Source organism: Rhamphochromis longiceps, linkage group LG3 (genome assembly GCF_057381845.1).
Source record: "Rhamphochromis longiceps isolate RC_006_pf linkage group LG3, R_longiceps_female_GT1.1, whole genome shotgun sequence".
Lineage (NCBI taxonomy): Eukaryota > Metazoa > Chordata > Actinopteri > Cichliformes > Cichlidae > Rhamphochromis > Rhamphochromis longiceps.
Window position 1 is genome coordinate 19,668,333 of NC_140559.1, and position 24,747 is coordinate 19,693,079.

General features: G+C 41.4%; 2 protein-coding genes and 1 long non-coding RNA gene across 3 annotated transcripts in view; all 3 read right to left on the bottom strand.

The window, feature by feature from the left end:
- Positions 1-24,747, bottom strand: part of LOC146673313 (uncharacterized) — a 66,542-nt gene that overhangs the window by 40,606 nt on the left and 1,189 nt on the right. The window lies entirely within an intron of this gene.
- LOC146673315 (uncharacterized) lies at positions 1,187-11,584 on the bottom strand. The gene is made up of 6 exons (XM_085401933.1): positions 11,344-11,584; positions 11,074-11,265; positions 10,839-10,928; positions 7,662-7,757; positions 5,255-5,338; positions 1,187-3,157 (listed from the first exon to the last, which is right to left on the bottom strand). Exons 1-6 carry the CDS (start codon positions 11,549-11,551, stop codon positions 3,114-3,116), a joined length of 714 nt encoding a protein of 237 aa, XP_085258059.1. The 5' UTR covers positions 11,552-11,584; the 3' UTR covers positions 1,187-3,113.
- On the bottom strand, positions 12,056-24,350 carry LOC146673316 (uncharacterized). The gene is made up of 3 exons (XR_014910505.1): positions 24,272-24,350; positions 22,940-23,035; positions 12,056-12,094 (listed from the first exon to the last, which is right to left on the bottom strand). It is a non-coding gene; the product is annotated as an uncharacterized LOC146673316 (long non-coding RNA).

Sequence of the window (24,747 nt, forward strand, 5' to 3'; positions counted from 1 at the left end):
CTTTCAGAGCTAGGGGGAACTTCCTTATATGGTTGTAACTTGAAACTTGTTGACACACGAACCCTTCTGCCTATAAAAACTGCTGCACAAAAGAATAAACTTTGAGTTAGTTTGGGATGACAATTTAGAACAGTCTCCGCGTCTTTTTGTTCTTCCAAACTGCTCCCGGTACTCCGGCCGGTACCGTAATTAACCGTTGATCATGTGCTAGACAGTGATCGTGATGATGCGGTAAGCTGAACACAGCTTCAACCGTCTGTTTGTTGAAAAATAGTAACGGACCACATTTTCTTGTTAGTAACTGTAACTGCGTTGTAACGATAGGAATAGTAATTAGTTAGATTACTAGTTACTGAAAAAAGTAACGCCGTTATTCCCATCACTGCATATCAGTCATCTCCAGCTTCTCCTCCTGCACCATCTACAGATTTAACCCCTTCAGTGTATGTCGGGAATTCCCTTTCTCTACATTTCACAGCTCTGATGTTTCGGGTCTCGGTGTGTTTCATGTCTCGGTGTGTCGGAGGTTGTTTCATAATCTTTCTGTGGTTTTATGAAACAATGAAGACAAACTGATTGTTTCACAGTTGTGGGTAGTTTCACACTGTGTTATCAGGCTGCTGAGGATGTTTGTCTGAGTGTTTGTGTTATCAATCATTGCTGCTGCAGTGTGGTGCTGATGCAGGCCTCACACCGTCACAGGAAGGAGGAAGTGAAACTGACACAGACGGTAAAACCTTCTTGTTACAGCGTTTCTCTCGTCTGCTGGGGATGAAGAAACATTACACAACAGTGAGAAGTTATTTTGGATCTGAACAGATGGAAAAGTGTCGCATTGGAGCGATTTCATAATCAATGTGACCTTTTGGCCCATGAGGTCAGCTCATCGTTGCCCCCTGTTGGTTATTTTGTGAGCTTAGGTTTCACAGGTCACACAAAAGGCTGGAAGTTTAAATAAGAAGGAATAAACATCGTGAAAGAGAAATGAAATGTTTGCAAAGTGAATTTAAGTCAAATATGAACTTGTTTTTTAAAAAGAAAAAAACCCAGAAGGTCGACCTTGTTTTTTAAGCCAATAATATCACAGCAGTTGTTTGAAATTAGCTGTAGACTGTAGGCATTGAACGGGGAAAAAACCTGCAACTTAAGAAAACAGTCCATTGCAGTCCATTTGGCCTCTCAGGGCCACCGTAGCTGTAGGTTAATATTTATATTTTTAACTTTTTATATTCAGTGTTTTCAGAGACCCTCGCAGCACATAACGAGTTCAGATTTAGTGTTTATTATCTTTTATTTCTTCATCCTTTGCTTGTTTGCCTTTGTTTCCACAGTAAAAAGTGTGCCACTAACTCGACGACCACCTCTTCTTATAAAGTTTTACAGGTTCCAGTTATCATCCAGGTAAGAATTACAGAGAGTCAAGTGCTGTGTCAGTGCGGTTTACTAATAAAGAGAACACGAATTACAAAGTAGAACAGAACTATAAATTAATAAAGCAAAACAGGGCAGCTCCGAATTGGTCTCAGGCACTAGAGAGCAATTTAGTCAGAAACATCCTTACAGTCAGTGTCCACATTTTAGGTCCACGTGGGCCCTCAAAAAGTATGTTTATTTACTAATTATGCTGCTTGCCCTGTTCAGACTACTTCCTGCCTGCATGTTGGATCCAGAGATTTAGACGTGTTGCTGCCATCAATTCAAAATAAGTTCATATTTTTTTTGAAACAGAACAAAAATCTCAGATTAATAATTTGATATTTTCTATGTTCTACTGTAAGTAAAATTTAAGAGCCTTGCATATCATTGTATCCTGTAGTTTTCTCACTGAGAGAAAACTACACAACAGTGGGAAAACAAATTTTAGTTTTGAATAAATAACCTGCTTTGACACCTGTACTGACCTCTTAAATAAAGCCCCTGCATCATGCTCCACGGTGTTTATCTATTTCATTTTGCAGCTGTGACAAAGATGGACGAGGCAGGTAAACACTACTCAGATGTGATGCCATGTGTGAAATTTAAGAAAATGAAATTATAAAACCATCACAATTACAACACAGAGTTCAGTGCAGGTTGGAACTGTCCATCTGTGTCAACATACTAACAGAAAAACATCAAGTTAGCTAAACTACAGCCACATCTTAAAGACGTAAAAAGGTTATGATGGTTTGGACGTGTGCAGAGGAAGGAGAGTGGATATACTGGGCAAAGGGTGGTGAAGATGTATGGAACGCCAGGACTGCCATAATGAATTAATTAAATACACCATTAAATAGTTAATTAAATGTGGCAATAATTAATTAATTAAATGTGGCGTAAATATTTATGTAATTAATTATTTCTGATTTTAATTCATTATTGCCACATTTAAGTAATTATTTAATGGTGTATTTAATTAATTCATTATGGCAGTCCTGGCGTTCCATGAAGATGGAGCTGCAGGCAGGAGGAGAATAGAAATACAACAGAGGGTTGGTTAGAAGGAGGAGGATGCTGGGATGGAGGCTGACGAGTCACTATGGAGACCAGTAAAGGGAACATCCAAAAGAAAAGGATGGAATTCAAAGAAAACTGAGGTTACTGTAAAAATCTCAGAAACATGATGCACAGCCAGATATTTCCTCTGGATGGCAGAGTAACGCTGGTTTCTTGTTCTGTTTTTCATTTATAAAGCAGCTGCTCTGCTGTAACACTCAGTGTAGCCAGTAGATGGCAGCAGATTAAAAAAAAAACCTTTTCAGTGGCGACCACGTGGTGACAGAAGCCGGGTTTTCTCCTCTTTTACTGGTAATTGTAACATTTTAATTAGGCTTTTTTGCTGTTTTTGTTTTGAACAAACAAATACAAAAAGGAGAAAAAATTAGTTTCTACTCATGAAAACATTTCAGCTGCTACCAGAAACTGACAACTTTTAAATCTGTTGTTTGTTTGTTTTTTTCATGTCAGCTGCTTTATGATTTGTTTCTCGTAGACTAAGGAAGTTTGAGTCGAATTAACAGAGAAATGAAAGTGAAACATGTAAAAATCTCTAACATGTGGATCTCCTCTGGTCTGAGGTGCTGGGGGGACCAGTTAGAAACCAGCAGCTGGACGTCAGTGGTTGGACTGGTGGACTACTTCAGTGAAGAGTAGACGACGTCTGGCTCTGGTTTAAAGTCTGAACACAAACACACACAGTTCAAACAACAGGAAACATGATTACAAGCTTTGTAGTTCAATCCAGACCTCCAGTCTCCATCTCTCTGCATCACACACAGTCCCAGTTCAGACTTTACTGGGAACCAGTTCAGATACAAATCACACTTTAGGTGCCTGTTTGGTTCACAGAACTGAGCCTGGAGCCCACAGAGCTGCAACAATTTGTTAAGCAAGTGCATTAAGTCACATTTTAAAAGATGAATGATTTGCTGCTTCCAGCTTCGCTCTCATATTTAAGCAAAGTTTCCGTCTTATTATTGGAGAATTTTATTTTTTTGTGAAAATGACGCCACATATTATGACTTTGTATCGACGGCTTCCCATCAGGATGCACAAAGAGGGTGAGAGTATGACCTCAGACCTCTACAGCTGTGCTGAGCACCCTGCTCCATACTTTCTTCTTATATCACTGCGCCCAGCAACACATTCATCAGATTTGCAGTTGACTCACGGTGGTCGGTGTCATTTCTGGGGACAATGAGTCTACCCAGCGACTGTCTCAGTGGTTTAAAGACAACAACTTGGTCCCCAAAATGTCCAGGACACGAGACAGGACCATGGACTTCACTGTGATTAAGCACGTAATTATCAGCAGGAACTGTGTGGAAAAGGTCACAGACGTCCAGTTTCTGGGATTTTACAACAACAAGAGCCTGAACGTGTGGTTAAGAAGGCAAAGCAGAGATTTAACTTCTGCAGGGTCCTCATGAAGAATATTATCCCCTGAGACTGTTTATTTTTTCTTTTGTACTTTCTTTTCAGATTGCTTAGAACTCTGGCTTCTAGCAGGTGCTAAAACAGAATAATAATAATAATAATAATAATAATAAACAGTACCAGGGACTTCCACCAAATGAAAACCCCAAGTCGAGGTGACCTGAGTAGGTCCAAGTGGATAAGGGCTCTTGGTGTCCTTCTACCCTTTTTATTCCCGTGCTAGGCATGTGGACATTACATGTGCTTCATGGGGCTGTGCAATTTGGATAACTTGTGAGTTTATAGGTGTTTTTCTTTGTAAACTTCTTCAGTAGTTGTCATGACTATTGTGATGGATCATTGCACAGTTGAGTGGTGGAGTACTTTAATGACTGATGGGGGTTTCACAGTTTTTTTTCTCCTCTTAACACCTGTGCTGTCAACCAATGACTGATCGGATAGAACTATGAAGTGTTTCTGAGAAAAACAAAGGTGCCATCAACCGAGCTGCAAACTTTGCTCAAGACTTTACCGCAGAGATTGTTTGACAAGCTGAAAACACGTAAGTCAGACTTTACTGGAAACCATCTCAGCAACAAGTTACAGCACTTCCACGCTCCACAAAGTTTAGCTGTGAGACATCGATGAAATAAACAAAACTCAAACCTTTAACCCACAGAGCTCATCAGCTTAAGTCTCTCTTCTCTCCACCTCAACAGGCTGAGCTGTGAGACTTCGTGGCTCAAGAGTTGGGAGTTCGTCTTGTAATCAGAAGGTTGCTGGTTCGAGCCCCAGCTTGGACAGTCTCGGTCGTTGTGTCCTTGGGCAAGACACTTCACCCGTTGCCTACTGGTGGTGGTCAGAGGCCAGTCTCTGGCAGCCTCGCCTCTGTCAGTGCGCCCCAGGGCAGCTGTGGCTACAATGTAGCTTGGCATCACCAGTGTGTGAATGGGTGGATGACTGGATGTGTAAAGCGCTATACAAATACAGGCCATTTACTTAAAAAACAGGAACCACCAGCAGACTCTGAAACCTGTCTGTGCAGCTTTGGACACAGTTTACAATATTTTAATCTGCCTTGGTGCAGCACCTCAGTTCATCCTCACTGTGAAAGAAGCAGCTTTAGTTACGCACAAACTTCTTATTAGAGTTTATCTTCAAACATTGTTTTCAGAGCTCAGTTACTATGAACACGGAGGTAGGAGCTCCACCAGGTCATGAGATCACATGGAGTCATCTTCCTCCTGATCCCAAGGTTTTATCCCCTGACGTGTCCAGGACAGCTCCAGGGGAACATTTGCACTCTAATGTTTAGCTCTAAAAAATACCTGACTGCAGAAGTGAAGAAGAGCAGCTTTACCTCTCGTGTCTGATCGCTTTTTCTTCTCTTTGATGATTTTTCCATAAGTGACGTCTTCTGTTCTCCCTGCAGCTGCATCTGTCTCTGCACAGTAAAACACACACAGTCACACTGTCACTGCAGACAGAACAGCTGACACATTACAGCTATGACAAAACATGTTACAGATAATAGTCAGACACACACTGTGTGTGTTTCTGTGACTGCCACACACCTGGTATCTTTGGATCAATAACTTGCTGTCAACACCCACAGTGGGTCAGAGTGGGCCGACACAGCCCTGCAGCTCAACACTGGATCCTCACAGAGCTGTGTGCTGAGCCCCTGCTCTATAATCTGATGAACCCTGATGACACCACAGTGTCCAGGACAAACGACCTGATCACCGACTGACCACGAGGAGAGGGTCAGGACTTCCTGTTTCTGCAAGTTTACTTCAAGCAGAAATGATCCAGGGTCTAAACACGGATTGGGTAAAGACATCACAGCAGAGACTTTCCTGAGGGTCCTCAGGAAGATCCCCATACCATGGCTCCACATGTTAGTGTATTGCTTGTGTGTGGTTTTGCTGTTGCACAGAAAAAGGAGCTCCACAGGGTTACTGGATGGCTTCTCCCAACTCTGGAGGACCTACATAGTTCCTGCTGCCTCAAAAAGGCTAATATCATCATCATGGCTTCTTTGGACTGTGCTCATGTTTGAACTGTTACCATCGGGCAGACAGAACCGAACGATTAAAACAAGGACAAACAGACTGGAAAACAGTTTTTATTGCAGAGCTGTGTCACCAGTCAGTGCTGACATGAATGAGCTCTGTGCACTAAGGAGCTGTGCAGTTTGGGAGAACGTAGAAAGGTTGCTTTAGTCTTTGTTCATTAGTTTTTATCCATTATATAGTTTACAGTTTTTAAATAGTTTCCATGATGCTGAGGCTGCACTTGTGTGCGAGGAGGGTGGGGGAGCATTTAGGGTTTCACTGTTTTTTTCTGCTCTCTGCACCTCTGCTGTGAACCACAAACACCTTCTTGCACTTTTATTAACTGAAGCAGTTTGTGCTGCAGCTGGTATCAGACTAATGCTGGGCTCCAGACACTTCACAGCCAAAAGAGACAAAAATAAAGGAGTTATTTTGGTTCTTAGAGCCGTTCAGGTATCAGTAGCAAACAGCACAATACTGACTTATTTGTCCTCATAAAACATTTAATGAATAGAGCCTGGTCACTGCTCTGTGTTTGGATTATTTAGTGAGTCACCAACACACAGCAGTGACAGGACAGATTTAAAGTTTACACTTTTACTGCTGTTTTCAGTACTGCCATCTTGGATTACTAACTCAGGGGAAGTTGGTGCTCCAACTTTCAGTGTGGGAAACTTAAGTTGAGCTTCATGTTCCACAGAAAATCTGATTGGGAATAATTCACAGTTCAGAATCCTTCAATCCAACATTGGGCCTTGGTGCAGCACCTGAGTCCATCCTCGTGTGAAAGAAGCAGCTTTAGTAATGTGGAAACTTCTCATCATTAAATATTTTGTGTTCAGACAAAGAAGAAGATGTTTAATCACTGCAGCGCTTACTGTGTGTAAACAGTATTTGTAATGAAGCATCACACACACAGTAAGTGGGGATTTTTTATAAACTGCTCGTCACAGTTTCTCCTCTCAGCACCTTTGCTGTGAGCCAATCAGTGAAAGGATAGATTTGTGAGGTGTCTGTGTTAAAAGCAAAGCCGCCATCTTCTCTCAGTGCAGACGGACACACTAAACACAAGCACGAAAGGTGACATGTTCTCATCAGTGTTGTCAGACTCGTACCATAACACCTTTAAAATAAACCAGGGTTCACAAAGTGCTGTTCATATACAAAAAGCATGAACAGAAAATGAAGTCAATCAGGTTCAAAATAGAGAATTAGAAAAAAATTACAGTCAACCTCTTAAAAAGTGTGAAAGTTTTAAACTCAGAAAGAGACGAGGCCTAACATGGAAGGGCAGATCATTGCACAACTCTGGGGCAGCTACAGTCACACAGTCTCCTCTAAATCTATGCTTAGTTTTTGTCAACTTCAAGAGCTGCTTATAGGTGGCTCCAAACGAGCAGGCAGATAAACATGGCTGCAGTTTCAGACTGAGAGCAGCCAACAACAGGAAGATTCTGTTGTGGTTTGCAAAAACTAAAATACAATGTTGTAAAATTGAATTAAAGGACAGTGTGGCTGAAAACACTCTTTGGTCTGTTTGGCCTTATTTATAGGACTCATGTTGACAACTAAGTCATCCTTTTAACAACCTGTGTGTGAGCTGCAGCTGAAGTTGTGCGACCTCTGAAACACACTCAAACACAGAAGGATAAAAACCACGTGAACATCATCGGGACGTTTTTATGCAGAAGTGAAGAAGAGCAGCTTTACCTCTCGTCTGTGATCGTTTGTTCTTGTCTGTGATGATTTTTCCATAAGTGACGTCTTCAGTTCTCACTGCTGAGTAAACTGCAGCTGGATCAGTGTCTGCACAGTAAAACACACAGAGGACGTCACTGCAGACAGAACAGCTGATAACAGACATGAAACTGCTGCCACTCACAAATCTTTATATGAAACACTCAGAGAGTTTTCAGTTACTGCTCAGGTTATTTTAAAAGTTTAAAATAGTTCAACATGAATTAAAATGTGAGGTAAAGAGACCTGATAAAGGACGAACTGAATGCCAGACATGTCAGCTGATCAGAATAACAGGACGCCAGACAAACTGTTAAATTATTGACTTTATAAAAGATAAATTCAGAATTTAGATAGTGAGCCAGAAGGAATTTATTATGCTGGTGTCATAAATATGAAAGTAAATCTTAAAAGGAAAACCGTGAACAATACTGCAGGAAATTAGTTTACAATAATAGAAAATTTACAATAATAATTAAGTCTTTCATATTTAGTAAATATGATAACAGTGTCTGACCTGTGTGAGTTTACAGAAATGCTCTTACAAATAACTCACGTGTTTCTTCCTCTATTTAACATTCACACCTCTGTGTTGAAACACCTGCAGATGAAGCTCTTATTGTTTCTTCCTCAGAAACAGTCGCAGACTCGTTAGTGTTAACCACAGACGACAAACACACCGTTCAGCAAACACAGAACTTAACATGGTGTGAAAATCTACAGACAGACTGATATTCATTTGCTGTACATGAGGTGATTGTTGTTATAACTGACCTGTTTAAATGTTATTAAAGCTTACAGTCTGCATAATTAGGGGCGTGGCCTATTTATATCTGCCAGCTGTCAGTTGGGCTTCACTTTAGTTAATTGGAGTCCCTGAACTGGACCTCTGCCCAAGGGTGTAGATTTGGTTTTGGCATTGGTGGGGACGGATGATTCTTTTTTTTTTTTTTTTTTCTTTTTGTCTTTGCTTCTTGATAAAAAAAAGGAGAAATATACTTGCCTACATATGCTATTCTACCTGCTTTTAAACCGTTTAAAATTACAATTTTATATGTGAATTATATAATGTTAAATTACTATTAAACAAATGACTGACTAAGTATTTTAGACTTTAGTTTACTTCAACCATATTCCATATAAATCAGGTATCATACAAACATAAAAACACCTTCAAATACAGTCATGACAATAAAAGAAAATGACTTTAAGGACTTAACAACATCACTTCAGTTACACCAACATCTCTGACACATTAGCACTAAGGGAACACTGAATGACCTGCTGGTTTTTGTCCATAAAACTACTCGTCTAAGATTACCACAAAGTAAAAGATCTCTCTGCAAAATTATGCAACATTTTAGGCACTACTGCCCCGATCAACTCAGTGAGCTGGGACTTTTTATTCTATACATGAACTACTGTTACAGCAACAGACATGAGCTACTGGTGTCCCACACAACAACTCAATGTGAAGCAGCCAAACACATGCCTGCTCCTCTCGTTAACTGAGATAAACTGCTGACATATTTGTTTTACATCTATACTGTCCAGTCTCTCCTGGTGGACACACAGCAGCATTGTTTAATCTCATTTGAGTCATTGTTGACCTTAGTCATGTTTTTAGTCTTCTGAGAGCACTGAAGCTTCTTTCAGCCTCAGCCAATGATACTGGGATGATGATAATAAATACTAGTTAATCTATAGCACCAAATCATCAGTCACCTGTGACCTCGCCTCTTCACCTCTGAGTTACAACATGGCAGAGCTGCCTCTGTCACCTGATAAATAACAGTGAGACATTCCACATACATGCAGTCACACATGTGGTTCAAATACAGTCATGAACCAACAAGTCATCATCCAACTTCACCTGTGATCTTGTGTCACCATTACTCTCTGAGCTCTGTGTTGGTTCTTCTGTCATCTGACAAATAGGACATACATGACAATAAGAATAAAATGTGGAGCTGCTTCAGTGTTTCTGTCACTTTGTGCAGATCTTGACTCATCAGTAATGTTTGTAGGCTGAGTGCATTTTTAAAACAAGTTGTGCAAACTGCACTACAAGGTGGATATTTGCAAAATCATGACTATTCATGACTATGACCTATGAATACGTCAGTGCCATTAGGATGAAATTATTGTGTCACCAACATTTTAATGTTAGACATATAATTTTAACAGCCTCTGTAAACTATGGTAAATGCTTTGGTATAGCACTTTTCTAGTCCATAGGACCCCAAAGCGCTTTACACTACATTCAGTCATCCACCCATTCACACACTGGTGATAGCAAGCTACAGCTGCCCTGGGGCGCACTGACAGAGGCGAGGCTGCCGGACACCGGCGCCACCGGGCCCTCTGACCACCACCAGTAGGCAAACATGGGGTTAGTATCTTGCCCAAGGATATTTGGCATGCAGCCAGGATGCAGCCTGGGATCAAACCACCGACCTTCTGATTAGTTGCTGACCTGCTCTGCCACCTGAGCTACAGCCATCCCTACAGTGGTTTGCAAAAGTATTCGGCCCCCTTGAACTTTTCCACATTTTGTCACATTAGAGCCATAGTTTCTTTGAAAAATACTTTCTTATATCCAGGTTCTTCCTTTGTGCTGCCATCCTCCTCTCCTCCTCGCAGTGCAGGTTTGCTGTTGCTAAAACTAAACAGAGCTCGCTGAAAGGCACAGCCAATCACGTTGGCCATATTTGTCACATGACGTAGGACTCCAGTAGAGAACGTAATTCAACTCTTTCTGCACCGCTGGGTGAATGAGACGTTGACAGATCGATTTTTTTTCTTTCTATGGGTTCTGTTTTTCTTTACTCGATGAGATCAAATTATTGGTGGGGACATGTCCCTTCCGTCCATGCCAAATCCAAGCCCTTGGTGTGGCCTATTTGTCTGTTGGAGTCCCTGAACTGCACCTCTGTTGACTGAAATTCTAGGATCTTATTTGGATGTTACTGAGCACTAATTAGCAGCTATCAGTCCCTTTCTGTTTGTCTCATACAGTCTATGGAGAAGCTTGATAACCAAGCTAGCTAACATTAGCTGATAGCTGATAAATAGAGTTTTACCGTTTTATAAACACAGTTTTCTCCACACTGGAAACCCACATCCCCACCAAACGTCCCTCATTATTACCTCTGCTGTGTTTCACAGGCTGCTGTCTGCGATGTGATATTTTGACATCACTGTATGTGACATCATCTCGTGCAGCTTTGCCTTGATCTGCTGAAATTTAACAGTAATACCATTGTATGAGAAACTAAATGTTACTTGCACAGAAACACAATATAAACACTAAAATGTAATCATAATAAATGTTTAGATTATTCAACAAATCAAATTCCTCGCATGAAAGATCAGAAAGTCTCACCTTCAGGTTTTCTGTGATTACATTGTCTCACCAGCAGAACCAGTAACACCAGAAGCACCAAAACACAGACTGATCCAACAGAGATTAACACATGAAGAAGAACAGAAGAACCAGGGCGAGTAGCTGATGTAGGGATAGAAGTGGATGTAGATACAGGTGTGGGAGTAGATGGAGATGTGTTTGTAGGTTTCCCTTAAATAAACAACATGTAATCATTAGTTTATTGTGAATGTTGAAAGCTGCAGAAACACAGACAGGTGAGTGTGTCACCTGTGACAGTGATCCAGCTGGATGGAGACTCTCCATGACCGCTGATGTCACACTTGTAGAGGCCTTCATCAGACCTGGAAACATGCTGGATGGTCATGTGACCTGTAGGCTGCTTCCTGATGAGGGAGCCATCTTTATAGAAAGCAGCTGGGAGGTTGGAGGGAGTGGTCTTTGTTTTACAGAGCAGAGTGACGTCATCTCCCTCCATCACAGGGAGGACAGGACTCTGCAGGATCACTGATCCACCTCAACACAGAGACAAACTACAGCATTTCATCCATTTACACACAGCTTCATCAACACTAACTCCACACACTCAGCTTACCAGTGACTGTCAGGTTAACCATGTTACTGATGGGACCCTCTCTGGACTCACACCAGTAAACTCCACTGTCCTGGGTGAAAACATCGATGTTACAAGAAGAACCAGCTGATCTTCCCCACCCATCTCCTCCACACTGAGTCCTCTGTCTTGCATTTGTGTTTCTCCTCAGAGTCCATCCAGCAGAGCTGTCGTCCTCCTCACAGCTCAGAGACACAAAGACTCCTTCAAAGAACTGAGAGCTGCTGGGACTCACAGTCAGACGAGCTGTGAGGGTTAAAATGAAAAACTGATGATCACGTCTTTGAGATCTTTACTGAAGGTTTTAATCCAAATGTGTAAAACCTGTCAGAGTTGATCAGGTTTAAACTGTGACAGAAGAAGGTTACTGACCTTGGTTTGTTGTGCAGCTCAGCAGTGAGATCAGAACTAAAGAGAAATGACACTCAGGTTGATTCGACATAAACACACAAAGGTGATCACTCAGAACAACTTTGTATTATTTGATGTTTCCCTCTAAGACAGAAACAAACTCTCCATGTTGTGTCGCCTACAGCCCAGTTTGATCTTCCTGTCAGAGGAAACGTGGATCTAAACCAGGTCAGCAAAAAGCTGCTCGTACTAAACCAGAGACTCCAGGATTTCAATTTCAACTTCTCGATGATCAGAATTATTAAATAAAACTGATCACATCATTTCATGCTTCATGAGCTGCTTCTGGAGTTACTGTAGAACAAGGAAGTACTTCAAGTTACATTATAGTTACACTGAATACATACAAACAACTAGTACTGAACTAAGGTCTGTCCTCTGCTCTGTTCACACAAACACCAACATTTTATTTCAGCTTTTCACTCATAAATTCATCAGTAACTCTGTTAAACTTCAGACCTGCAGTTGGTCCTCGTGGTGTTTTGAACTTGAATTCAGCCTGATTTGTTTTTCATGTCTTCTCCTCCATCATCAGTTATCAGGAGAGCAGACAGTCAAAGTACAAGAATTCAAACAAACACAGAGATTCTACTTACAGAGCAGACACAGCACAGATGTTTCCTTCATCGTCCTTCTCACTCATTTGAGCTTTTTTCATTTCTGTCACTGACACCAAGTAAAGCCCGCCCTCTTCCTCTGAGTCTGTTTCTTCCTATATTTGTACAAACACAACGTTTACAGAGCGTGTGTCTTTGAGATTCATGCATTAAAGCTATTTTAAAAGACTACAACCAGTTACAATATTTAATCCAACGTTTAATGATTCAATTCAGTTTTATTTATCTAGGGTCAAATCCCAACAACAGTCACAAACCCAGATAATACAGAGAAAACCCAACAAGTGGACAATCGCATTTGATCAGGAACTTGGATTAATGATAATGAATAATTAAAATGTGGTTTAAGGTTTATAAACACTTAGTGCCTGGAAAGAAAAAACTCAATGCATCATGGGAATACCTGGCAGCCTACATCTATTGCAGCATAACTAAGGGAGGATTCAGGGTCACCTGGTCCAGCCCTAACTATATGCTTTAGCAAAAAGGAAAGTTTTAAGCCTAATCTTAAAAGTAGAGATAGTGTCTGTCTCCTGAATCCAAACTGGAAGCTGGTTCCACAGAAGAGGGGCCTGAAAACTGAAGGCTCTGCCTCCCATTCTACTTTTAAATACTCTAGGAACAACAAGTAGGCCTGCAGAGCGAGAGCGAAGTGCTCTAATAGGGTGATATGGTACTACAAGGTCATTAAGATAAGATGGGGCCTGATTATTTAAGACCTTGTATATGAGGAGCAGGATTTTGAATTCAATTCTGGATTTAACAGGAAGCCAATGAAGGGAAGCCAAAACAGGGGAAATATGCTCTCTCTTTCTAGTCCCTGTCAGGACTCTTGGTGTTCTGCTTTATTTATTCTTTTAGTAAATTCAGAGCTTTGGGTTTTGTTTTTCACTACACATTGTGTTCTTGTTCATAGCAGTACTGTAGTAGTAATGAGCTGTCTAAGTGTTTGTTTCTCCCTGTTGTCCTTTGTCTGTGTCATCTTGCCAAGTGGAGGCTTGGTTCTTTGTTTGTCTCTCATTTTGTGTTTTACTTTGAAGGATTGGTGTCCTCAGATCGATTCCTTTCTTGCTTCTGACTTCAGCTGGTTATTTTCAATTTACAGTCTTTAGAGAGATGATGAGCTGTACCATGAAACTATGGCAAAGAGTTACTGAAGCTAGGCTAAGAAGAGAGATGGCGATAAGTGACAGCAGTCATTAAAAACCTCTACAGCTGTGCTGTTTGCTTTGAGAGCGTTACACTGTTGTCATTTATCAAAGGTGTAGCATTATCAATATAAAGCCCACCTTTCTTCTCTATAAACACTTTTACACTGTGAACAGTTTGAGGCTGCTCTCTGAGTCCAAGACCAAATATGACCTTTCCACTTTTTTAGTGAATTTTAATCTGTTTGTCATTCCCCCAAAAGAAATCAGCAGTGATGTGAAGTGTGACATGTTCTCATTTCTAAGCATTTCTAAGCTGAACTGCAACCTAACTAATGCTCCAGTGATGACCTGGTGGACATTTATGAAGCAGCTGCTCTGCTGTAACAGCCGGTGTCACAATGAGATGGGAGCACGCTATCAGTGTTATTCATGATCATTTCAAGTTTCTGGCTCTGTGTTGATGAGTTTGTAGTTTATCAGACACTAAAAAGAAATGATATCTCTTTTTATCCTAAATTATTGAATCAGCATAAAAGTGACTGATTGTAAAACATTGAAAAGACAACTTACAGAATCAGGTTTATTCTCCTCTGTGCATGTTTAGTTATGAAGCACAATATGTAGGCTATGATTAAAAATCCACATTTTGAGTTGTTAAAAAGCTAATTTTCAAATTTAAGGAGATTTTATTAAAAAAAAAAAAATCAGTATATGCTTACAAAGCACAAATTAAACACTTCTGTTGTTTGAGCACAGAGAAATAAAAACTGCTGCGTCAAACACACCCATCGTGAAACAAAGCTTTTCTGCAGCCACTGAATGATGCTTCCGCTATATTCAGTGTGCAGGAGGTGGAAGGGAGGTGTGTCTCAGTTAGCCACAATCAAACTAGTCAAATTTTCCATCTGACAGTTTTTAGAAACCCACAGAACCACACGAAGAAAACCAGTGAAACCAGATCACTGACATGGAAACAAGAGGCAACAACCATGAATAAAACTACAACAATTACAACCAGTTAGCGAGGGCAGAGAACATATTAACATAGTGCTGATTTTGCATATGTCTGTGAAGAGACCAAGGAGTGTGTGTTTCTGAAAGCAAGGTGTGGAATTTCCTGCATTGTCTTTCTTCTCCTTTAGAGTGTTGGGCCCACTGAGCCTTGTCCACAAACTTGTAAACCTCTTCTAAGATCGGAGAGGGTAGAAGGGTTTCCAGTTCCTGCAGAGTCTGGCTACTCTTGCTCTAGAGGGTATCTATAGTGAAATGGACCCGTCTTATCCTCTCACTTAGAAGCTGATTTTGTGCTCTCCTTAGAGTCAAATCTGCTCTGTATCCCCTGACAGTGGATCCAAGGCGCAAACTCTTAGGAACAACTCTGCTTTGTCTGCATCTTAGGTTGAAACGAAGATGGTTCCTATAATCCGCTAGTTTCCTTGATTCCTTTTCATACTCCTGCACCAGAGTGTTCCTCCCAAAATGCACAGCAATATGTCTGCATATGGGTCCTTTGGTCTGAGGTTCTGGAGGGACCAGTTAGAGACCAGCATCTGGATGTCAGTGGTTGGACTGGTGGACTACTTCAGTGAAGAGTAGACGACGTCTGGGTCTGGTTTGAAGTCTGAACACAAACACACACAGTTCAAACAATTTGATTTAAGATTGTGCTTTACAACTTCTGTCACCGCTGTAGATGGAAAGTAAAGTATCATGCCTCTGTGCTGGGTCAAGCCGCAGGACTTCATCCACAACACATGTTATGGTCTCCCTTGCAGTGTAACGAGCCCGAGCAAGATTCCAGTCCTATCTAACCACATGCTCCATTCATTGCTTGAAGTAGATTTTCCTTTGTGTAAGGGTTTCAGTCGTATACTTTACATCTCCATGCTGAGAAAAACTCCTCGATAGGGTTCAAAAAGGGAGAGGATGATGGAAGAAACACATTGATAAAATGCTGCTCATTGTGAAACCAATACATAATATTTTCCCGCTATCTCACAGTGTTTTGTATTTATTTCTGTAGTGTGTAATCGTTGCTAAGATGTGTTTGCAAACTGGCTGGCTTTGTGTGGTTTTTGACAGTAGCGCTTGATTTTGAGAAACGTTCAAATAGTTTGGGGTCAAATGATTGGCTTCACAAGACAAGTTGAAGGTTATGTGGGTGTAGCTTGAATTTCAAAGTTTGTGTTTAGTGCTTTGAGACAAAGAGATGAGATTTTAAGAAATGTGTTTTAGCAATTCAGAAAAACTGTAATATATATTAGCGTCCTGTGTAACACCTCTTATGACAGTTTTTTCTGATTGTCTAAACCAGTGGTTCCCAAAGTTTTTTTTGCTTGGCCTTTGCTAGGCCCCTTTGTTTTACAAGAAAAATGTTTGCCCCCCCCCCCTTCTCACACGCACACGTCCTCCAACCACAAACACCCATATTTTGCTCCATTGCGGTTTCTTTCACACCTCAAACATTTAGTCAACAATTAAGCAAATACAAGTAATCTGCAATAAATTACAGGTAGTAGTAAAATAAACTACTAGCTCTTTTACGCTGCGTCCGCACCTACACAGGTATTTTTGAAATCGCAGCTGTTTCGTCCACATGTAAACAGCGTTTCAAATCACCGAAAACTGAGATTTTTTTTCCTGTGTAATAATATTCAACATTGCTATCAATACATTTTTCAAAAAATGCCTCTGTGCAAAATGGGTTTAAAAATATAAACAACTGTGGGATACTGTTGGTCCGTGATTTAAACAGCCCAGCGCTGCTCCTGACGAAGGGAAAACCAATCCTGCAGGGGAGACCTACCTCGGCACTTGTGCAGGTGAAACCAAAGGGAAGATATACTTCACCATATTTTCTAGTCTTTGGCTTAGAATGAAGTTGGTTTGGAAACATATTCGATGCTTCATCTCCTGCTTTGCGTTTCTGTGGGCGCCTGTGCTAGCAGTGTCCAAGCGTTTTGTCCCCTCCCCTTTTCACACCGCGCCCCCTCTGCAATGGCTCTGCGCCCCCCACTTTGGGAAGGTCTGGCCTAAACCCTAACTGTGATTCGTATAGCACTAGGGATGGGTACCGGTGTCGTTCTGACATAAACGGTAGTAACCAGACCGAAAAGCAGCGCACATTTCGGTGCTTTATTTCGATGCTTTTTTTTTTCCTGAGCTGTGATACACTTTAGATTCTAGCCAATCATTTCATGTTTCCGAGGATAGTAGGCGGGTCCAGGTACATACGTTCTTTTAGAGCAGAGCTACAGATTAAAAATGCCCAAGTCGAAGCGGTCAAAGTCCGGCTGTACTTCACAGCAAAAGATGCAAACTCAGCAGCCTGCAACAAGTGCTTTAAGCTGATACTGTGATGCTGTCAAAGGCGGTAACACCTCGAATCCGATGAAACACCTGGCGACGCATAGCCTTTTTTTTTAAAAGCCGAGAAATGTGCCGTATTTGATAGCTTGCTGCGAGACCTCACACCGAGCACATCTACTGCGGGTGTGGTGCCTGTTATCGGACCCGGAGCAACATCCCCCAAAACCCGAAGAATAGAGTCCTGACCCCTAGCCCTGCCAGTGTAGCAGAAATGATGACGGCAGCAGCAGCCATTCTTCTCTGTGTGAGTAGCTTAATGTTGTTCGTGTGTAATTTACGTTGAGTAGGCTAACCACGTTATTACATTAATGCATGTAAGGTGAACTAGCAAACATCATCATAGCTACATGCGGCTGTCTTCTTGTTTGATGGCAGATACTCCCTTCACCCTGGCCAAAAAGGCTAAAATGACCAAAGAAAAAGTGGAAAACGGCTAAACACGAGAGGTTTTTGGACAAAGTTTGTGTTTTTTCCCATTGTTTAAGCACTGCTTCCAGCCAAGAGTGATACCATATATGCCCCATAGCTGCAGAAAAGGCTAACATTGTTATCTTTTTACAAAAAACCAGCTGAACATGAGGTTTTTGGACACAAAATTGTGTTCTCCATTCTTTAAGCACCGGTTTGAGCACCGTTTAAGCACCGGCACCGTTTCAAAAGTACCGGTTTGGCACCGGTATCGGATAAAACCTAAACGATACCCATCCCTATATAGCACAATTTCTAAAACTATTAATACTTATAGGAAAACCACTCACTGAGTTTGCCAAACTAAAAGCACAAACACTGCTTTGCACTCAGTTTGCCATTTTGTAACACACATTTTGCAAATCCGCCTAAGAACTAAAAATAAGCTTCAGGTAACCTGTCCGTGTGGAGTACAATGGAGGGAGACGGAAGAGTGAGAAGAGTGAGAATTAGAGGAGGCCGAGGAAGAGGACGTGGAGGTGAAGAAGTAGGATGAAGAGGACGACAAGGACAAGGAGGTGAAGTTAGAGGGAGAGGAAAAGGAGGAGCAAGAGGAGGACGAGGAGGGGGAAGAGGAAGAAATAGAATTGCTGATGACATCAGAGGCACAATAGTGGACGATGTAATCAACCATGGAATGACCCTGAGGGTAGCCGGCCAACGGGTTCAGCCTAACTTGAGCCGCTACACTGTAGCAGGCATCATAAGGACATGTCAAAATGAGAGTCGGTTAGCACAGTCACTTTGCACTAAGATTTGTAGCACTGCCATATGCTAATGAGAAACACAACAATACCGTAGATGTAAAAATACTGAAATTGTTACTTTACAGAATTGCTAGACGACCAGATGCTGGGGGCAGAGGAAGCATGTTCACTGCAGACCAAGAAACACATATACAGTGTTGGGGAGTAACGGAATACATGTACCGCCGTTACGTATTTAAAATACAAAATATGAGTAACTGTATTCTGTTACAGTTACCGTTTAAAAAGGTGGTATTCAGAATACAGTTACTTTGTTGAAATAAATGGATTACACTGCGGTACTTTCCTGTTTCATTTTGTCGCGGGTCAGGACTGTTTGGGTTTTGTTTGACAGCTACGTTCTGTTGTTCCAGGCGGCAGCGTTATGGTTGCCATGGTTACAGGGCGACGCTCTCTCTCTCTGTGCAACTGTGTGTTTCCTGGGTGAGAGAGCGCCTTTTCGTTGTTGTTGTTGTTGTGCTAAGCTAACAGGCAGAATGCTACAAGCATAGCTCTAAAGAATGTAGCATCATGGGCAGTGTAGTCCGTGTTGCAGGGAGAATGGACTGCCGTACACGCTATGGGTCTGTGAGCGCGAGGAGGGAGAGAGAAAAAGGGGAGTGGAAAGGTACGAGTTGTCGTTGAGGAAAAACGGGAGCTGGAAGCATGTAAATATAATAATAACCACTGCAGCCAAGAAGAGTGCCTGACGAGCCCAGTTGTAAGTAAGCTATTAAGACTCGACTGTACACCGTGTTCGTGTTTTCCTCCGAAAACAATAAGTTCCGTTGGAGCAGTCTTTCAACGCCTCTCTGTCTCTCGCAAGAAAAGTTGACCCACACAACAAAGTAAAGCTATTTTTCGGCTACGAGCCAACAGGGACCCCGCCGTATTAGTCAGAGGTCCCTTTACTACAGTTCGGAGTCGCGGACCTTCAGTAATAGTAATAAATCACACAGCAATAGTACATTCACGTTGTTGTAAAAAGCATGATAATATAGTAAGTAATCCAAAGTATTCAGAATACGTTACTGTCATTGAGTAACGTAACGGAATACGTTACAGAATACATTTTGGGGCATGTAATCTGTATTCTGTAACGGAATACATTTTAAAAGTAACCTTCCCAACACTGCGCATATAGTCAATATGGTGATTGCAAATAATTCTATAAGGCTACGCAAATTTCAGCAGACCATAATTGAGGATGACACCACCTTTCAAAACATACAAAATGTGAGCATTTCTGTATGAGGTCGTGTTCTTGCTCGCAACAGAATCCGAATGAAACAAATCTACAGAGCACCTTTGGAAAGAAACAGTGAACGTGTAAAACAGCTGCGATATGACTATGTGCAGGTAAGCTATAGTATCATTGGTACTGAATCAGGAAGTGCACACTGCAGTGCTGTGCATGTACCTGCTGTGCTGAATTAGTTTTGTCTTGTCTAGAGAGTGATGGAGCTAGAGGCAGATGGGTCATGGGCATTTTTTTGTGGATGAGGCTGGTTTTCACCTCATTAAGACAAGAAGGCGTGGCAGGAACATTATTGGACACCGTGCCATAATCAGTGTCCCAGGACAACGTGGTGGTAACAGAACTATGTGTGCAGCTGTAAGTCAAAATGTGTTTGTTGGGTTTATCGAGGCACAAACGCTGCTGGAACACAAGCCCAAACTGCACGACAAAACAAAACAAGACAGAGCGCTTTGTCTTTGTGGCTCGCGAGGGAAGTCAGCCCAGGCCTTCACCTGTCCTTAGTCAACTTTGACTGATTCCTTCGCTACAGCCCTTTTTATTGTCAGCAAGCAATCATTCATGAATATGCAATTACAAATGCATGTGACATTCTTAAGCAGGCACATCTGAACAACATCAGTGTCTGTATTCTGTGTGTGTGTGTTTCCAGCTATACCATACATAGACATATGACCTTTCAATGAACTTAAACTGTACTGTGTATGAGGTATGCAGAAAAGCAGAAGTAAGCGTCTCACTAAATGATAAGAACAGGAACTTGGAATAGATCATCTCTCAAACGAACACTTAAAGGTGTGAAGTCATGCACTTTCAGGAAGAGCAAAGTCTAGTTCCTAAAGCTATAATGGAAATTATACCGTCAAGGCTGCTTCCTCTCATCTCATGGTACACAAGTGCACACAGACTTTTAACAGACCTAATAAGGATATGATTTTTATCAGCATACAAATGATTATATGTTTCAAAGCACAAATGACAATATAAAAACTATCATTTTCAATAGTGTTGTTCACCATAATGCAACCCTGGGCCCATATAACACTGCACGCATTATTACATTCCTGGACACCTTACATGACATGCTCACTACTGTTCAGAGACCAGAGCAGACCAGATACGTCATCATATGGGATAATGTTAGTTTCCATAGGGCTGCTTTGGTCCGCAACTGGTTTACAGATCACCCACCCCTCACTGTACTCAACCTCCACCCATACTCTCCATTCTTGAATCCAATTGAAGAGTTCTTCTCTGCCTGGCGCTGGAAGGTCTATGACCGTCATCCCCATCAACACATAGCCCTTTTACAGGCAGTGGAAGAGGCATGTGGGGATATTGACCAGGCATCATGTCAGGCCTGGACACGCCATTCCAGAAGATAATTTCCCCGGTGCCTTGGACTAGAGGATATTGCATGTGATGTATGCAAAATTTTGTGGCCGGACGCAGAGAGACGACGCGATGTAGACTGATTTCTTTTTTTCCTCAGTGAAATTACTATTTTGTTTTAACTTGGAAATAAACACTTGTGTTTGTTTTGATGTGTGTGAATAAACACCAGCACTTGAAGTTTGGATCCCTCTATGCTTACGGACCTACGACAAAAGTATGACCTCAAACTGACATGGCCTACCTTGTGCACAGAGAGCTGTGGAACCAGCTTCCAGTTTGGATTCGGGAGACAGACACTATCTTTAAGATTAGGCTTAAAACTTTCCTTTTTGCTAAAGCATATAGTTAGGGCTGGACCAGGTGACCCTGAATCCTTAGTTATGCTGCAATAGATGTAGGCTGCCGGGGGATTCCCATGATGCATTGAGTTTTTCCTTTCCAGTCACCTTTCTCACTCACTATGTATTAATAGACCTCTCTGCATTGAATCATATCTGTTATTAACCTCTGTCTCTCTTCCACAGCATGTCTTTATCCTGTCTTCCTTCTCTCATCCCAACCGGTCGCAGCAGATGGCCCCGCCCCTCCCTGAGCCTGGTTCTGCCGGAGGTTTCTTCCTGTTAAAAGGGAGTTTTTCCTTCCCACTGTCGCCAAAGTGCTTGCTCATAGGGGGTCATATGATTGTTGGGTTCTTTTCTGTATTTGTATTACTAGGTCTATAGGGTCTATACATAGTAGTTTTCATGACTGTTGAGATTGCACTTAATATCGAGCAGTGGTCTAAAGTGCTTGGAAAGAGTGTCTGGACTTCTTTAAATTGCTTGAAGACGTTTGTGGGGGGGGGGGGGGGGGGGGTTATTTTAAAGACTGCAGTGGGTTTCAGTTTCTTTCTCTTCTCAGCACCTTTGCTGTGAACCAATGTCTGAATGGACAGATCTGTAAGTCGCCTGTGCTGAAAGCAAAGCCACCATCTTCTTTCTTTGCAGATACAATATCTACAAGGACGAAAGCCGACATGTTCTCATCAGTGTCCTCAGATTCAGTCTGACTGCAGCCAGCAACAGGAAGTTTTATTGTTTTACTGAACTCAGTTTTTAGAAATTAAATAATTACAAAGTTTTTAAAGGATTCATTTCATTAAAGGACAGTTTGAGAGGCTGAAAACACTCTTTGGTCTGTTCAGCCTTCTTCTTTATACGACTCATGTTAGCAATAAATTCATGTATCAGAAACAGACAGCAGACCCATCTGGGCCTCATTTTGGCAGTTTTGGTACACATGGCTGAGTTACATCACTACCTGTGTTCTGTTGCACCAAATGGGACAGCTGATCTATGAAAGGTGGACCTGTGGCTGAGTTGCAGCAGACTTTCCCTGAATTTACCATCAGATTAACCAAACAAAAGTGCAGATGTGCCACAGTTGGGCAAATTTCTTCCTAAAACACAACGGGGAGCTACATTGTTGAACTACGAAGTCCCTATAAACACAGAAGTAAAAGCTCCACCAGGTCGTGATGTCACCTCCAGGTGGAGACAGACCAAAGAGCAGCAGGCTAGATACTCAATATTCCTGAAGCACACTGCCAAATCACCGAAAGAGATGCAGCTGAAGTTTGGAAACCTCTGAAGCACACTTGAATACAGAAGAATAAAGACCTGGTCCAGTGTTACAAGACCACAAGAAAAACCTCTTTGCTCCTCCTGAACCCAAGGTTTTATCCCCTGTCCAGCACCCTGGCATAGACGTGTCCAGGGAGGCTGCAGGGGAAACATCAGCACTCTAATGTTTAGATTTGAGAGAAACCTGACTGTAGAAGTGATGAAGAGCAGCTTTACCTCTTATCTGTGATCGTTTGTTCTTGTCTGTGATGATTTTTCCGTAAGTGATGTCTTCAGTTCTCACTGCTGAGTAAACTGCAGCTGGATCAGTGTCTGCACAGTAAAACACACACAGAGGACGTCACTGCAGACAGAACAGCTGATAACAGACATGAAACTGCTGCCACTCACAAATCTTTATATGAAAACTGTTAGGATTATTTTAAAAGTTTTAAATATTTCAACATGAAGTCGAATGTGAGATAAAGGGACCTAACAAAGCAGTAACCTAATGACTAACATGTTAGCTGATCAAAATCACAGATAGACAAACTGTTAAATTATTGACTTTATAAAAGATAAATTCAGAATTTAGATAGAGAGGCAGAACAAATTTAAGATGCTGGTGTCATAAATATGAAAGAGTAAATCTTAAAAGGAAAACCGTGAACAATATTGCAGGAAATTAGTTTATAGTAATTGGAAATTTACAATACAATAAGTATATTTTATATTTAGTAAATATGATAACAGTGTCTGACCTGTGTGAGTTTACAGAAATACTCTTACAAATAACTCACGTGTTTCTTCCTCTATTTAACATTCACACCTCTGTGTTGAAACACCTGCAGATGAAGCTCTTATTGTTCCTTCCTCAGAAACAGTCGCAGACTCGTTAGTGTTAACCACAGACGACAAACACACCGTTCAGCAAACACAGAACTTAACATGGTGTGAAAATCTACAGACAGACTGATATTCATTTGCTGTGCATGAGGTGATTGTTGTTATAACTGACCTGTTTAAATGTTATTAAAGCTTACAGTCTGCATTATTAGGGGCGTGGCCTATTTATATCTGCCAGCTGTCAGTTGGGCTTCACTTTAGTTAATTGGAGTCCCTGAACTGGACCTCTGCTGAAGAAATTATGTTACTGAGCTCTAATTAGCAGTGCCTTTCTGTTTGTCTCATACAGTCTATGGAGAAGCTTGATAACCAAGCTAGCTAACATTAGCTGATAGCTGATAAATAGAGTCTCTCCTGGCTATAAAAGCTAAAATGATGCTGTTAAAAAATTTGTAACTTTTAGTTTCTGAAACCAGTTGATGAAGTCATTCTGGTGTTTTCCATCTTTGATATACAGTCTTGTAAGTTCACTGACCCACATCTTTACTACGACCACACGTTACAGAAACTGTCACTCAAACAGCATCAATATTGCTCTTAGAGCACTGTGTAATCATTTTCCACTAAGCATTTCTCTGAACTCTTAGAAAATATCCAAGTTTCAAGTGATACAATTTTATAAACATCCTATTTTCTCCACACTGGAAAAACCAAATCACCCACCAAAGGTCCTTCTGCTTTGTCTCACAGCCAGCGATGTGATATTTGAATGTATGTGACATCATCTCCTGCAGCTTTATCTGGATCCAATAAAAATTTACAGTGAAAATATTTATAAGACAAACGGAAATGTTATTTGAATGGACACAAAATGTAAACACTGAAACATTAAATCATGATAAATGTGTAGATTATTCAAATCCACAACAATAAAATTAAAACATGAAAGATCAGGAAGTCTGAGTCTCACCTTCAGGTTTCCTGTGAACACATTGTCTCACCAGCAGAACCAGTAACACCAGTAAAACCATAGCACAGTCTGATCCAACACATGACAATGCAGGAAAAAGGTAAGAACCAGGTGGAGGTGTGGATGTAGGTGGAGGTGTGGTGGTGTTTCTCTCTAAAATAAAGCAAACACAGTCATTAAGTTGTCGTCACATTGTGAATGTTGAAAGCTGCAGAAACACAGACAGGTG

Excerpts from the sequence above, each read along its gene's own strand:
- LOC146673315 (XM_085401933.1), bottom strand. The coding sequence starts at position 11,551 with ATGGAGGGAGATGACGTCACTCTGCTCTGTAAAACAAAGACCACTCCC. Across the intron at positions 10,929-11,073 it reads TAATCACAGAAAACCTGAAG|CAGATCAAGGCAAAGCTGCA; the intron begins GTGAGACTTTCT and ends GTTAAATTTCAG. Across the intron at positions 7,758-10,838 it reads GCCTGTGAAACACAGCAGAG|ACACTGATCCAGCTGCAGTT; the intron begins GTAATAATGAGG and ends TTTACTGTGCAG.